General features: G+C 41.0%; 1 protein-coding gene across 8 annotated transcripts in view; it reads right to left on the minus strand.

Moving 5' to 3' along the window:
• The window catches only part of KMT2A (lysine methyltransferase 2A), a 76,441-nt gene that overhangs the window by 43,767 nt on the left and 15,359 nt on the right, over nt 1-17,315 (minus strand). For all 8 annotated transcript variants that reach the window (XM_081239654.1, XM_081239653.1, XM_081239655.1 and 5 more), the window contains 3 exons: nt 7,162-7,231; nt 1,525-4,178; nt 24-201 (listed from right to left, as the gene is read on the minus strand). In XM_081239654.1, coding sequence (XP_081095780.1) covers nt 24-201; nt 1,525-4,178; nt 7,162-7,231 — 2,902 coding nt within the window. The remainder of the gene's footprint in view (nt 1-23; nt 202-1,524; nt 4,179-7,161; nt 7,232-17,315) is intronic.

Here is a 17,315-nt window from a genome sequence, read left to right on the forward strand (position 1 = left end):
CAAGGTTGACACCCCCGACCTACCATCATTTCCCATGGAAGACAAAATCTTTTCTCGTTCTTCCCAAGGTAAGGCACTCAGGGTGGGCATGTCATCAGGAAACACAGCTCGTTTTCGGCCAAGGGCAACAGCAGCTCTTCTGCAGACGTGTTTAATCCGGGGTCCTCGCACAGAGGTCTCCGATGAGTCACTTTCTTGACCCTGAGTAGGAGGCAAGCCAAAAACAAACAATAACAACCATATGCGTTGAAAATATAATTGAATGAAGCCAAGGTATAGTTGATTAACTTATAATCTAGATTCAACACATACAACTCTAGTTATTCCCAGCTGATATGCCATATCAACATATAGAAATCACCTACTTCTAAAACTGGCAGAAAAGGATTCTCATCAAAAAACAGAAATCAACTAAGCTTCTATTCCCAATTATACTACTTCTTCAAAATTTCCCTCAAAAAAAAAATCAAGCTGCCAGTCTGCATTATCAGGAAGCTCATTCTCGTGTAAATAGGGCTTATCTAACCACAGACTATTTCTTATATTTCCCTGATCAACAGAGAAGTAGGGGGAAATAACCTATAAATGGAAGTATAAAAGGCCACGGCTCCAAACAGAAATGTCTCACATTTTAAAGAGCCCCGGCTCCTACCACTAGGAGGTTGACCAAAAACATCCAGAATGGTGTCAGAAACAAGTCTCTTCATTTTCCTGCTAGACCTCTCAACTGGCAGAATTACTAAATGTAAATGTGGCCCTACGTTGAATAACGTTAAAACCTAAGTTTGTGGTCATCTTAACCTAACTTGATATGTTGGTATAAACATGCATCTACTACATGACAGTGTTTAAAAACAATCTAAAGATTGGCAGGTTTTCTCAGAAAAGACCAGTGCCTAGCTCGCCTTGTTAATTAAAAAAAAAAAAAAAAAAGCTCTTCTTTACAAAAATCTGTTTGTCATCATCTTAACTAACTGAATTGTACAGCTTTTCTGTACCACAACTTGAGGCTAAGTGTTTCTCACATGTATTCTGCAAATACCTATTTTCTATTGGTCTGATCACTCACAACTCAGAGGAAGAGATTCCCCCCGCCCTGTTTCCTATAGTAAACAACAGTAAAACAATCTGACTGCAAAAATGCATCTTCAAAATGAAGTCACAGATTCCATCACACCAATCCCATTAAGTACAAACAGCTCAGCATTCAGGGTAATGTGGCCCCACGTACCTTTCAGTCTTGGTTCACCGCCTTCCTACACGTACCAGTCCAGCTATTCCCGTTCCTCAAGTACGTTTTATACTTTTCTATCTCTACCCTACACTGCTTCCTCTCCTTAAAACTTTCTCCCCTATCATTTTCTACCTATCAAAATCCTACCCGTCCGTAAAGGACCACTGCGAATGCCACCATCTTTTCCTGATTCCCATACGTGGATCTAACTGAAACACTCAGCCTAAAACTTGCTCCTAGATGGGGCTCGAGAAACTGTTGATTTTAATGGGCAAGAGGGAAAAGAGTACCTGTGCTTTGGGCTGGTCAGTTTGTTTAAGACTCTTACTCTTCTCAATCTTGCAGAGCTGGGCTTTGGCCTTTTTTAGGAGGCTGGCAACCCTCTTGTCAGTCATTGGAAGCTTGTCTGCCTGAGCCAACATGGAGCCTATGGAGGAAGTGGAATGTTTAACAGTGCTAGATGAAGGAGTGGAAAGGCAGAGGGTTTTCTCCTTCTCCAGGGATGGGGCAGTTGGGCCGAGGTCCAAGTTGGTTTTTTCCAGATTTCCTCTCCCTTTCTTTATAAGTATTTTGGTTTTGACAGCTGTTGTATCCCCAAGAGTCACAGAAGCAATATCAGTCCCAGAATCAAGTGATGAAGACTTCTTCCGCCCGGTTGCTTTTTTGGCAGAAGATGAAGTGGCCACATCTTCACCAACAACCTTCTCTTTGGAAACCCTACCCACAGGATACAAAGCAGAGCTACTCTGAATTTCTGATCCCTTTTTCCTTTTCTCTTTCCTGGACTCCCGCTTATTCTCTTTTTCTCTCTCCCGGTCTCTCTCTCTACTCTTGTCCTTCTCCACGCTCTTGTCAGCATCTCGCTCTTTGGACAGCTCCTCAGGGGCCTTGTCTTTATTTCTCCCTCTCTCAGTCTGAGAGCCTGGGGTGAACCAAGGGAAGAGAGGAGTGGGACTACTGGACGAAAATGGCTCTGCCGGAGCACTAGTCTGCTTCCTTGGTCTCTGGTTTTTCTCTGCAGATTCCCCAGACTGAGTCAGGGAGTGAGAAGGAAAAGTAAAAGTTGGGTTTAAGGCACTAGTGGCAAGAGGACTAACAGAAATGCTTAACGAGGAAGAGACAGAGGACGGTGGGGTGAGAGGTGGCAGCTCAGAAGTGCTAAGCCTTCCACTTCTTGTCCTCATGGAGTGAGACGGAGATCTTGGTTCAGATCGAATAGGGCTAAACACTTTTCGTTTCCTTTTCCTGTTAGATACTCCTGAAGAAGATGTCCCAGCGGAAGTTCGATTACTAGGCAAGGTTACAGACTCAAATATCCTAGAGTGAGCCTCACTTGGAGTAAATCGCGGAGCTCTCAGAAGAGGGCTCCTTTTGTGCATATCAAACCTTGTTCCAGAAGGGAGTGGCGAAAACAGTCGGGCTGAAGCAGCAGTACCAGATGTAGAAAACCCGGACGCAAAGCCGACATCTTCAGGAGTCAGTGGAGGGGGGCGGAAATTATCAAATATTGGTTTGCGAATAAGACCTTCTTTGGCATACTTTGCTGAGGAAAAGTACTGTGGCTCTGACCTAGAGTGCTTTAAAGAAGTCCACCTAAATGTCGGTTCTCGCAAAATAGATTTTCGCTTCCCTTGCATGGGAGCGGCAGAAGTAGGCAAAAATGGTGATGCTAGAGGGATGGTTGGAGGCATGAGCCAAGGTGTGTGGTCAGAGATACTGGAGGCTGGCTGCAGCGGGGGCGGTGGAGTAAGCAGGGGTGGAGGTGGCGAGGAAGAGGTCTGCTGCTGGGGGGCACTCTGTAGGGTGGACAACTTTTTCGTCGTTCTAGATCCAAAACTTCTCTCTGACACTGAATACCTTCTGCTTCTCCTGTCATTACTATCGTTTTCTGGGGACTGGGAAATAGGCAGTGGAGTGTGAACTTCGGGGGTAGCGCTCCGCTCTTCAGGAAGTACCTGAATCTCCTCAGAGGCCTGAGAATCTGTGGAGGTATCAACACTGGGGCTACTGGACCGGGAGGAGTCTGAAGACATTTGAGAGGAGTGCTGAGAAGCTGCACTTGATTTTTCGGAAGATCCACAGGACGTGGCACTGAATCTACTATTCGGTGTAGACTCCAGTCGGGCAATTTTAATTGGAGGGTCATAATCCTCATCCTCTATGAACCGCCGAGGGGTTTTAATGATCCTCGAGGAGATGGCACTGACAACAGGCATGATGAACTGTCGGATGTTTTTGACCTGTGTCTTCACCTTTCTTCCTTGCAGCTGAGCTGCTTCTTTCTCAATTTTCTTTTGAGCCCCCTTTTTTGCCCTCTGCAAGAGCTGCTTAGCAATTGTTGCATCTGTCCTTTTAGAAGAAGGAATAATCCTAACCGGCTTAATCCTTCGAGGGCTTTGTCTGACTACTGTCTTATCTTCTTTTGTGAGTGGAGGTGTTCCTTCCTTGTCTTTCCGGACCTTCTGGGGCTTTTCCAGTTCAGAGTTAATGAGGAGACCTGAAGGGGTCTTTATCCTTTCTGTTGATGGAGGCCTTCCTCGCCGGCGTACAATCTGTACCCCCTTCCTTCCTATTTGAAGCTTCCCTGTCTTAAACTTTGACTTGAGAGGAGAGAGTTTACCTGCTCTTAATTTTTTAATCTTTGTGGCTTGCTGAAATGTAGCAGAAGGTGTGCGTTTCATTTTCTTCAGGCTATCTTCTTTGTTTCCCTTTGGTAACTCTGAAATGTCCTTTCCATGTGTTATTTTGAGTTTTACTCCAGGGAAGGTGGGAGGTCTTCCTCTCTTCTTTTCTATACTTTTAGAATCTTTCTTCTTGATCTTATATCCAGATTTGGTCTCTGATTTATTTAGAGGGGAGAACACAGATGGGTCTGAGAGGAGAGCTGAATTTCGGTCAGAGCCACTTCTAGGTCTCCCGCGAGGTTTTCGAGGACTAGTTTTAACTGTGTATAGAAATTAAACAATGAAGAGCATATATTTAGCTTTGTAGTTTAGGTCTTAACTAAGCTGAATATAATTTAGCACAAGCCATTCTGTACTGAACTCTACCTGGGTCTAATCAGTCAATAAAACATCCTAGTTGTGTTTAGTTTCTTTTCACCAAAAACCTGACTCAAAGAAATCAAGTAAATAACATCCTACCTAAAAGAACACTTAACTACCTTTTTGATAGAAAAACTAAGATAATAAGAGGTTTTCAACTGAGCAATTAGTATATAAAACTAATTTTCCTACAACTTTGGGTGAACAAGAAGGTTTTTTCTGAATTAAAAAAAAAGGTGTGTTTTAAAAAAAATCTGTATGACCTTTTCCATATCGTAGCCACCAAGAGTTAATATCTGAGAAAACATTTATAGTAAGTCATCCCATTTTTTCAACTCAGAATTTTGGCTTTAATAAATCTGAACAAGATGCTCTTCAGTCAACAACATACCAACTTCTATAGGCTACAATAACATACCAACTTCTATAGGCAGCTCAGCTTCCTATATTTTCAATCTGCTTTGCCAGAGTAAGTTAAGAAAGTTTCATTGAAAAGAAAAACATTCACTCATGACACATCAGAATAAGATCACTGAGCTCAGTGGTAGGTGAACTAATCAGTGAAATGACATGAGATGTCCATTAATCTATTCTCCTACCTACAGGTTCTTGAACTAGTTAGTCTCAAATTACAAAAAAGATTTAACCATAATTGATGTCAAGAGCAAACTGACAATTTAAATCAGATTTCTTCTATTCTAAATAAAAGGAATTTGCCAACTTATAAATCAGCTCAATTTGCTGCTTATCAAGAGACTTCAGAAAACCACTGTTTTCTAAAATTATCTTTTTTTGGTTTTGTTTTTGTTTTTGGCCATGCTGCACAGCTTGTGGGATCTCAGTTCCCTGACCAGAGATTGAACCCAGGCCCCAGCACTGAAAGCAGTGAAAGCCTGGAATCCTAACCACTAGGCCACCTGGGAACTCCCTAAAATTCTTTGTATAGTCTGTACTTTCTTTTCTTTTTAAAGATGCATTCTTTTTTTATTGAAGTATAATTGACATACAATATATATTAGTTCCAGGTGTACAACATAGTGATTTGATTTATATACACCACAGATTGATCACCACATATAGTCTGTACTTTTCTAAATGTATTAAGAGTTGCCTCCTCTATCATATCATCTCTTCTCTCGTGACTTTTCAATGTTTTATATGACTCAACATTCTTCTGAGATTAAAACCTCCCCTAAGAGGCACCAGAAGAGATTTATGCCATTATGATGGAACATTTTAGACTATGGAACCAGCTTTCTAACAGAAAAGAAATCAACAGAGGTCTTATTGTTGAGCTTTCTAAATATAAATGCTTTCCTCACCAATTAACTTGAAACTTCTTAATAGATTAAGATTCACAAATTTGTTCCCAATATATACTAAATTACAATGAAAGTAATGGACTAGAAGACAGCAGAGAAACAGTTTCATTTCTTAATAAAGTATATACAGATGGTTTAAAAAAACAAACAAAAAACAAACAACATTTAAGGTACACTGACAGCCAAGAAAAAAACTTAAGAGGAAACCGACAAGAAAGGGTTGTGAATTAACAAAATAAACTCCTACCCAGAAGTACATCACAAGATTCCTTATAATCTTGGTAGACTTGAACCTGGCTACTCATACGCCTTTATTAATTCTGAAAACCTCTTCTATCCATCTTTTAAAAAAAGCTTTTGGTGGACAGGTAGAAAAAGCAGAATAGAGAAGAGTCCTGCTCTGCTAACTTCCATAATCCACAACACATTCAAAGAACTGACAAATCAGTCAGAAGTAACTGCTCACCATGTCTTTTCTGGGCCTCATTTTATTATCTATAAATGAAGGGTTAGACCAGACAATCTCTATCATCGCCTGATACGAAGTTTTAAGATATCATCACATCTTAAAGAGAATATTGCTACTGTCTGAATGGCACAGATACTGGAATACTACTGGCTAAGTCCTCTCAACTAGAATGGCAATACCACCCCACTTGGGAAAGGAAGAATTGTCAACTTATGTGTTTGAGTTAGATTACTATATAATATATGATGACTCAAATGAAATGCAAATGCTAACAAACATCACAAACTATGTCAACATCAAGGACCAAAAGCACAGCTAACAACATCATATTTAACTAGACTGTCTATGCACATACAATCAAAGACAACCATACAAGAAGTCAGAATGGCAGCACAGATGGGGAATGTTTTTTTCATCAAAAGATCTATAGCCCTTTCCTATACAGAACAGAATTCTGCAAGCCATTAAATGTTATTTCCACTGAGGACCATCTTGCAGGAAACTGCTGTTAAGTCTAGAATTTCAAGACATTCTAGATATATTCTTATTGAGAACAATGACAAATATTGCTAATAAATGGAAATACCCATGTCGTTTTTATTTTCTTTATTTTAACACAGTTTTTCAAGCATCAGATAAAATAGTTTCATACAGTGCCAACATTTTGTTTTTAGTTCTTTGACAACAGTAGACCAAATTTCATCTGTAAAAAACAATGGCCAAATTATTTCCAAAGTCATATTTACTGCCATACAATTCAAAATGTGTATATCTGAGGATGCTGCTCTCAGTAGGTAACCTTCAATTTGCCTACCAGGTTTTGCAAGCATTCCATGGAAATCTAGCCCTCATGCCTCTGGTGGTTCCCACAGAGAAGCATAATCAAGGATAAACCAAAAGCGGCCTGACAGAGAAGTCCCTTAAAGAGGTCTAGCTCCTAAGCCATTTCCTACTTAGTGTGAGGGAAAGGGAAGGATGCACCCAAAAAAACCCAGTATTTAAGACCACCCTTTACATGCAAAGAAGGCAAGGGGAAGTCACAGTCTCTTAACAAACAAAACGTAAAGATGCCATGCATTTAACTGGCCATACCTGAAGGAGACCTTGTGGGACTTCGTACTCTGACTTCTTCATCTGAGCCAAAACCTAAGAACTGCTCATCCTATAACAAAGGAAAATTATTTTAAAATCAGGAAAAAAAAAACAAAACATGAATCTGAACATATCCCAAAGAAATGCCCAGAGGAGACACAAATGAATTTGGAAAATTTAGCCTCTATGTATTACTCATCATCATTCATATGGATATTATTATAAAATAACTTAATACTGAAATAAATGGACCCAGCCATATGGCTTCATTACAGACAAATAGGAGCTGTGTAGTAATTGAACAATGCATTGATAAGTCATCTTTGGTGCACAGTACATAGGGGACAGTCCTAAATTTCAAACTATAGATACAGCCCAAAACAATTAAAGAATGACTTTAATTCAAGTAAGCAAATCAGTACAATGGCAGAAATATACAGCCCCAATAAAACAAATATATCTTTTCAACAAGTAGTTAAGTCTACAGACACATAAGGAATAATCTACAATATCATAATCTCTTGTCTACTAAGTATTAATAGAGACTGAAATTGCCATTATCGTCAGTTCCTTAACTCAGGAATTGACATTTAGATGTGATTTCTATACATTTGAGATCCAAAGATTCTCAACATGCATTTTATGGCATCATTTTTAAATGCCCTGTGATAAGAGACTTAATGGTGGGCAGCAGCATTTGTGAAAGGGATGAAGAATTGACCACATCAATTCAAGAATGCATCCAAGAATAACTGAAGGAAGCATCTTATTTTCAGTCATACTGAGAAAAGGCAAAAACTTCTCTTTACCTCTAACTTTTAACCTGCCTTTTAAAAAAATACTAAGGATTTAACCGATTTTGAACAAATTGTCAAGAAATATGGTCTATTTAAACAACCTGATTAATAGAAATTCACCGACTCAGAAACTAACGAGTTTTCTACAAAGAGATAAGAATTTCAGATGCCAGAAACAAAATCCACATAAAATAAGAACAAAATAAGGAATTATAGACAGATTTTCTTGTACCTCCAATTTATACTGATAATCCCCAAACTAAGTTCCAACAGTTAAAGCCCCCCAACTGTAAAGGGGGCCACTTCATCCTCTCGTTTGTCGGCACATGCTACCACTGAAGAGAGGGAAGGGCTTGTCTGAGGTCTCAATTTTTTAATTTATTGGAGCGTTGTAAGGAATAAATGAAATAATTTATGTAAGTTATATAATTTATGTAAAATCATTCATAAAACTATAATGTGGTGTCCATATTGTAGTTCTTATTATTGATGTGGTTTTAGAAACTGAAGTTCTGAAGGGCCAAATGACTTGCCCAAGATCATAGTTATTTACAAATAACTTCCTACCATAATGGCTACAATCTTAAACTATAAATATGTAAAGGAATCCAATAAATTACCTACAGTACAAAATACCCTATTCTTTCAGCTACTATTAAAGTAAGATGACACGCATTTTCAAATCCTTAAAGTTTCTGATTTAATTCATTCTTTCCCTGCATTATCCTTATGGAACAACTGCTAATCTATGCATTTCACAAAGACATCTGAGGATTTCCTAACGCTTGCCAGGGGACTACATTGCTAAATGCGTAAGTTCTATGCTCCAAGTGTTGCAATGAGAGAGTTCTAGCAACTATACATACAATAGCCAACAGGTAAAGTAACCAACAGCTGAAGTAATGAAAAATGTTTAATCTTTAAAAGAAACATACGAGATCCACATTGCTATGTTTATTATCAGCAACCTTAGTGAGTCACTTGTCTATATTTCTAACTTTCACAATATGTAACTGTACAACCCTAATTCAGTGTGCTCCAGAAGAGTACTACTGAGCTGTCAAGCAGTAATTTAACTAACTCTGCCAATGTTTAAAGTTTCCAAGTACTTTCCAAAATGACAGAAAGCATTAACTCTTTCTTTGTGGTCTTGTAGTTGGAATAAGAAAAGAATGACTTGACTTCCACCCAAGAGCTTTCTTTTCACTTCAAATATAGACTGACTTCTTGAAGCATGCTTTAAAAAATAAGCACCCATTGTTTAAATAATCCAGACAGTTTAGCCAAAAACAAAAGCCACCATTGTTATGTTAAAGACCTCTGGTCGGCTAACTGAACTTCCAATTCCACGTAAGAGTCTCCCAAAATCTAAGGAAAAACAAGCTGAGAAAGCACTGGGGGAAAAAATGCTGCAAGAAGGCGCTACAAATGAAGTCCTTTTTGCCTCTCCTGTCGTTCCCATCATCCCCTTTAAACACATGGGGCTCCTGGAAGATGCAGTAAACAAGGTAACAGTGCTAGCTTCCCAGGGATTTAGGCTTGCCCAGAAATCAAAAGACTAAGTCAAAATGTCTACAAAAAAGGTAACAAGAGAAGCTGCAATTAAATCCATGTTTGGCACTATGGCATCATAAGCCTGGACACTCTCGTTAAGACAGGAAACAGGAGACCCCACGCTACACAGGATGAAGTATTCCTGGAATCTGGGCCCAAACAGCCACCCATACTTTTCCCTTCACTCTGGCTTCCTCTGATGAGCACAGCACTCCAAGACAAAGTATAGGCAAGAAGCAACAAACCTATTCCTTCTGGATAATGGTGTCACGAGATCGTCAAGATTTTACCCTTTTCTTACCTCCAAAGACAGAAAAATATCCTTGCCAAGTTGAGCACCATAAAATACTGCTGGATCATATTTAGCTTCCAGAGATTAGGAATGCAATGAAGCTAATGTCGTTTCCCAAGTGAAAGCTAATTCTAAAATAATAAATGTGTGGAATTTCTTTATTATCCCTACCCCTATCTCTAGGGGTTATTTGAGAACTTCCAAACATACGTTTACTAGCAAATTCTACGTTACCCATAAATGTCTTAACATTTGATGATTTTTATTTTAATGGCAGAATTTTAATCCTTTAGTGGCTATTATATTTGTGATGAAGCAATAGGAATATGTTTTCCACAAGAGAATCTAAGTGAACCCAAAGTATTACAATGATGTTTACAGATAAAATGTAATGATGAAGGTATTTTAGAAAACTACATGAAGTTCTGTATTTCAAGGAATTATGTACTACTAGGACAACTCTGCAAACAAAACACTATTTCTTTTACTTGTCCATTCATTCAAAAACCATTTATATGCTACCTGTTCCCAATGCAAAGATAAGTAGTAAGACATGATCCTGCTCCCAAGAAGTATCTAAAGCAGACAGGCAGGTGCACAATCTCAGCCTTCCTTTAGAAAGCCAAAAGCCCTTAAAATGCCGGTGAAGGATAAATTATTATGTAATTCATATTCTGGAATAAAAAACTGGCTTAAATCTTGGAATAGTTCATTCTTCCACTTGTATTAGTATTAGGTTCATGGAGAAATATTCAACAAATTTCAAAATTCTTCCAAAGGATGGCAATGTGTATCTCCATGCCTCAGTATTGTACTAGGCACCACTCCAGCATTAGAAATCTGAGAGTTTAAGTAATCGAGACCTAAATCATCTGCAGTGATTAGATGCGACACAGTTCCTAGTAATACCAGTGATCTGATAAACTTGCAACTGATAGACGTCAAGGCCTTTTCCTTCCTACCCCCAACTAAAATAGATTTTAGCTCCTCCTGTAAGTTCTTCCCAATTTAGTCAGAGCAGAAATCACTCACCTGGAGTTCTTCACCTCCTAATCTAATGTGGAGGTTCCAAAGCTATTTTGAAAACTCTTCTATTAAACAAGCTTGGCCACAACTGGCCTTTGATGAATAAGGCCTAGGATGACCGCTCATAACCTTCTTTCTTTTCTAGCAAGAGACTCAGCACTTCAAAGCACTGAATTAGGTGGTAAGTACCTTAGCGTTCTTCTGTCTCCCAAATGGTTAGTCTTTAGAGTTTAAAAAAAAATCAAATTTCTTCACCTACAGAGGTTTACTGATGTATCAACTGAAAATAACATCAAAAACCATAGACAGGGGCTTCCCTGGTGGCACAGTGGTTGAGAGTCCGCCTGCCGATGCAGGGGACGCGGGTTCGTGCCCCGGTCCGGGAAGATCCCACATGCCGCAGAGCGGCTGGGCCCGTGAGCCATGGCCGCTGAGCCTGCGCGTCCGGAGCCTGTGCTCCGCAACGGGAGAGGCCGCAAGAGTGAGAGGCCCGCGTACCGCAAAAAAAATAAATAAATAAATAAAAATAGACAGTATCAAAAGCGCCCGATACGTAACTGTTTGAAATTCTTTGTTTTGAAGGCTTATAATTTTTGGTATCATCATATATGGTTCCATCATATGAGGAGGCCACAGAACTAAGAAAATTACTAAGAACACCTAAAGAAGACAAAGAAACGTCAGGGAGGCATATTGTGTGTCTCAGTAGCTCTAGTTAAAGAAGAGTAACACTTCTCCTTTGGGAATTTATTCCAGTTAGCTACCACTGCTGCTGGCACATTTCTCTGAGTGTCTATCGCTACAAGCTCTAAAGTAACAAGGGCTTGGGAATTCCCTGGTGGTCCAGTGGTTAGGACTCTGTGCTTTCACTGCTAAGGGCCTGCATTTGATCTCTGGTTGGGGAACTAAGATCCCACAAGCTGGGCAGTGTGGCCAAAAAGATAAATAAATTAAAAAAATAAAATACCAAGGTCTTAGTGCTGTATTTTAAAGACATATATAATCACCAGTACTTAATTAGCATAATGGATAAAGAATGTGTTTACAAGTTTGTCTCCTTTTCTAGAGCATTCACTCTTTAAAGACAGGGAAAGTTTACTTATTCATTGTTGTATTTTAGTATCTGACACAAATTTAGAGTAATAAATGTTTGTAAAATGAAAATAAAGGAAATGCAGTACACTGTTTAAAAAACATTATGTGGTAATAGCACAGTAGCAGAAAATACTGGTGGACTCAAAAGAAATAGACAATAAGATTCTTCTTTTAAGAATTCATAGAGAGGGGTCTTTCCTGGTGGCACAGTGGTTAAGAATCCGCCTGCCAGTGCAGGGGACATGGATTCGAGCCCTGGTCCAGGAAGATCCCATGTGCCACGGAGCAACTAAGCCTGTGCACCACAACTACTGAGCCCACATGCCACAACTACTGAAGCCCTTGTGCCTAGAACCCGTGCTCCGCAACAAGAGAAGCCCGGCAATGAAAAGCCCACACACTGCAACCAAGAGTAGCCTCTGCTCGTCGCAACTAGAGAAAGCCCTGGCACCGCAACGAAGACCCAACACAGCCAAAAATTAATTAATTAATTAATTAATTAATTAATTAAGTTTTAAAACCACAAAAACGAATGGAATGCAGTGTGTTTCCTGCTATGCCAGAGGAATACACATGCCAGAAAAATGAATATGGAAGCATAGCAGAAAGGTGACTAACCTAGTCAAGGAGAAAGAGTCAGGAAAGCCACTGCAGAAAGGGTGAAAGCTTACTCAAACTTCTGAAGGATGGTAAATTAGGGTTGAAGGGAGATATTTCAGGCAGAGAGAATAACACATACAAAGGCACAGAGATACGAAAGAGCATGGCATGGAGTGAAATTACAGACAGTTCAGTAGGGCTGAGGCCCTAGCTGATGTGGGAAAGGAGCATAAGATATTGAGGAGGAAAAAAGGCAGAGGCAGATCATGAAAGGTCTTAAATGCCTTTCTGAGTTTGAAGTTTATCTTCAAGGAAGTGTGGGCCTCATCCTGAGGGCTACAGCTCATCAGTAACACTTTCGGGCAGGAGAGAAGCATGATTAGATTTATATTTTCAAAAGATCACTATGACAGCAGTGGGGAAGTAGAGACTGCCTTTAAAACCAGAGGCAGTAAGAACAGCTATAAAATGACTGCAGTGGCAATGGGGATTAAGGAAAAGGGCAGATTCCATAGACAGTTAGGAGGCAAAATGAACAAGGTTTCAATATAAAAGGTTCAGGGGATGGAAAGAATCAGTAAAGACTTGCAGGTGTTGGGCTTCGGTTGATTAGGTTTATGGTGATATATTTATAAGATTGGGAAAAAAGAAAGAAGAGAGGTTTCTGGGAGCAGGAGGGAAATCAGTTTAGACGCTTGAATTTGAAATGTCTGTCCAAGTTGTAAGATATAATGATCTGGAGAAAACGCATCTGATTCAATGAATTTATGAATGCTGAAACTGTATGTATAAACAGTCACCCAGGGAGAGAATACAGAGAGAAAAAGAGGATACATGGCAGATCCCCAGGGAATACCCACACTTCACGTACAGGGGAAAGGGACGCTAAGGGGGAAGACAGAGATGGAATGGCCAAGGAGAAAGATCATGAACAGTCAAGGGAAGAATACACATCAAGAGATGGCCAAGTTGGGGAGGGATACAAAAGGATTTTGTACAGAGGATATCAAAATTGGGAAGTCACCTATGACCTTACCAAGGTCAACTTCAAGGCAGTGTTAGAGGCAGGAGGAACCAAAGTGCAGTGGGTCAAGGTGTGATTAGAAAGTGACAAAAACGGCAGTATAGACCACTCTTCTGAAAAAACTCAATTACATGGGAAAGGAGACAATGGGCACAACGTAGGGAAAGATTTGCCTGGGGGGATTACTTATTTGTTTGTTTGTTTACTGGCTGCACCACACAGCATGTGGGATCTTAGTTTCCCCACAGTGTGGAGTCTTAACCACTGGACCGCCAGGGAAGTCCAGGACTACTTTTTGAGTTGAATGTGTTTACATGCTGAAAGAGAACACAGCAGCCAGGAAGAGACTGAAAATTCTCAACAGCAAATCGCTAATGAATTGAAAAGGGGTGGGGAGGAGGGGTTGGCACTGATTGAGAACGAAGACAAAGTGCAACGGAAGGGAGCTCTCTCCTATCAGAAAAGGGGCTAAGCATGCATTTAGTTGCAGACAAGTTGATAGGCAGGAGTAAGCTTAGAGAGTTTGCTGAAATCACAGGCAAAACTCTGTTTATATGGGCATCTGCCAGACGAGAGACACAGATTTCTTCAGATTCTCAAAGAAAAAAAGAGGCTCACAACCTACAAAAGTTTTTTTAGACCGTAGCTCTAAAGGAAATAAATCATGGACAATGGCTGATTAAGAATAAATGGGAGGGCTTCCCTGGTGGTGCAGTGGTTAAGAATCCGCCTGCCAATGCAGGGGTCACAGGTTCGATCCCTGGTCTGGGAAGATCCCACATGCCGCGGAGCAACTAAGCCCATGCGCCACAACTACTGAGCCTGTGCTCTAGAGCCCGTGAGCCATAACTACTGAGCCCACATGCCACAACTACTGAAGCCCACGTGCCTAGAGCCCATGCTCCGCCACTAGAGAAGCCACCACAATGAGAAGCCCACGCGCCGCAACAAAGAGTAGCCCCGCTCGCCACAACTAGAGAAAACCCGCGCTCAGCAACAAAGACCCAACGCAGCCAAAATAAATAAATAAATTTATTTATTAAAAAAAAAAGGAATTAAAAAAAAAAAAGAAAGAATAAGTGGGAGGGAGGGGACCTCCCTTGTGGTCCAGTGGTTAAGACTCCACGCTCCCAATGTAGGGGGCCCGGGTTTGATCCCTGGCCAGGGAACTAGATCCCACATGCCACAACTAAAGATCCCCACAAAGATCCCGCATGCTGCAACAAAGATCCCCAGTGCCACAACTAAGACCCGGTGCAGCCAAATCAATCAATCAATCAATCAAGCAATATTTTTTAAAAAAAGAATAAATGGGAGGGGGTAATGGGGAGAAGTGGGAAATCAGATGCAAAATTGATAAAAATTGATTTGGTTGGAAAGGGGTAGCCACAGCAGGGCCAAGATCAAAGACAAATAAAGTATCAGAACCTTGTCAATTCTAGGATGGTATGGTCAAAGCTCATCCAATAAACAGCAGGAGCTACCTTTGGGTCTCAAATGTAGACAAGGCATAACTTTGAAGTTTGAAGTCTATTCTAGATACATACATATGAAATTAGGGTAGGAAAGAGACTGAATAACTGGAGACCAGATAGCAGTCTACAGCCAAAATTCAAATGTGACTGGCATTCAATCACTCCAGCAAGTATTTACTGAGTGTTGCCAGGCACTGCCAGACTCTACACAGGTGAAGAACTGACAGAATTCCTGCCCTATGAGTAAATAACCATGTAACAAATAAAGAACGCAACGAGGGCGCGAAGGATTGATGGGGGTTACCTGTGAGGGCTGTTTTCACTAGGGTGGCCAGGAAAGGCTTCTGACCTTGGCAAACTGTGGGCCACAGGCCAAATCTGGCCTGCCACCTGGTTTGTTCAATCCATGAACTAAGAATGGTTTTTAACATTTTTAAGTGGTTAAAAAAATCCAAAGAAGAATATTTCATGCACATGAAAGTTATAAGAAATTCAAATTTCAGTGTGCATAAATAAAGTTTTATCGGCACACAGCCCCGTGTGTCATCATTTCTGTATTGTCTATGGCTGCTCCTGGACCACAACAGCAGGGGGGAGTCGTTGCGACAGAAACCATCTGGCCCTTTGCAGAAAAAAGTGGCTGAACCCAGATTTAGACTGAAATGATGAGAAAAAGACAGACATATAAAGATCTAGGTGGCACAGTATTCTAGCTAGATAGTAACTGCAAAGGCCCAGAGACAGCAATGAGCATGGCATGTATGACAGACCAAAAGGCCAGTGTGGCCGTGCAGCAGAATGAGTGAGGTGAGAAGAGGTGGTGCTGGAAGCAGCAGACCTGACCGGAGGCCAGATCATGTACGGCTTTGCCAGACAGGGTAAGAAATCTGGATTTATCCAAGCAGCGGGGAGAAGGGAGATGGGGGAGAGATACCAACATGTTTAAAGTGAGGGAATAGTAAGATCTGACTGATTCACACAAGGAATCTACAGTTGCTGTGTGAAGAACAAACTTCACTGAGGTAAGAACACAAGCAGGGAGATAAGAGAACAGTCCAGCCAAAAGATTATAATGGGGCTTCCCTGGTGGCGCAGTGGTTGAGAGTCCGCCTGCCGATGCAGGGGATGCGGGTTCGTGCCCCGGTCCGGGAAGATCCCACATGCCGCGGAGCCGCTGGGCCCGTGAGCCATGGCCGCTGAGCCTGCGCGTCCAGAGCCTGTGCTCCGCAACGGGAGAGGCCACACCAGTGAGAGGCCCGCGTACCGCAAAAAAAAAAAAAAAAAAAAAAGATTATAATGGGTAAGTGTGGGGTTTTGGTAGGAGAATTAATAAGAGGAAGTTGGATTTAAGGTATTTGGAGGTAGTACAGACAGAATTTGCTGATGGGTTATTTAGAATGTGAATATAGAGAGAAATCAAGGATAACTCTCAAATTTTAGGCCTGAGCTATTGGGTAAAGGGCAGAGTCATTCTGAAACAAGGAGAAAGGAGAAAATCAAGACTTCCTGGACATGGGAAGTGTAAGATATCTACTAAATATCCAAGTGCTTCAATGCATATCTGTTTCCTTGTCTGGGAATAGCAGTGGCTACCTCAGCAGGTGGGCAAGATTAGGTGAGATAATACATGTGAAGCACTGAGAATACTGCCTGGCCCACAACACTCAATAAACGCTCATCATGCTTATTCTTACTATTATGCAAATGGAATGTCAAATAGGCAGCTGGAAATACAAGCCTGGGACTCAAAGAAGTAGTCAAGGTTTAGAGACAAAGATTTAGGAGTCCTCAGCATACAGATGAGGCCTGGATGAGGTCACTGAGGACAAGTGCACAGATAGAGAAGGTGGCCAAAGGCAGACTCTTAGGTGAAGCCAGCATTCAGGGGAGTTAAGCAGAGGAAGGAAGCCATACAGAATACTGAAAATTAATAACCAATGAGTTAAGAAAAAATCAGATGAGTGTAGTGTTACAGAATCCAAGAAAAGAGTGTTTCAAGAAGGGAGTGGTCACCTGGTTCAAATGCTGCCCAAAGGTTGAACAGGAGGAGGACTGAGAATTATCTATTCAATCTGGCAAGAGAGAGGCCCTTGAGGATTTTGATAAGAGCAATTTCCTAGAGTCCTGGGGATAAAAGCCCAATTGCAGGGGTTGAGGAGTGGCTGAGAGGTGAGAAAGTGGCACCTGCAATTACATACTGCACTTTTAAGGAGTTCTGTTGTGAAAGGGAGTAGAAAATTGGGCAGTAGCTGGGGGAGGACCTGGGGTCAAGGGTTTTTTAATACACGGAT

The sequence above is a fragment of the Mesoplodon bidens genome, assembly GCF_964165515.1.
Source record: "Mesoplodon bidens genome assembly, chromosome: 7".
Classification (NCBI taxonomy): Eukaryota; Metazoa; Chordata; class Mammalia; order Artiodactyla; family Ziphiidae; genus Mesoplodon; species Mesoplodon bidens.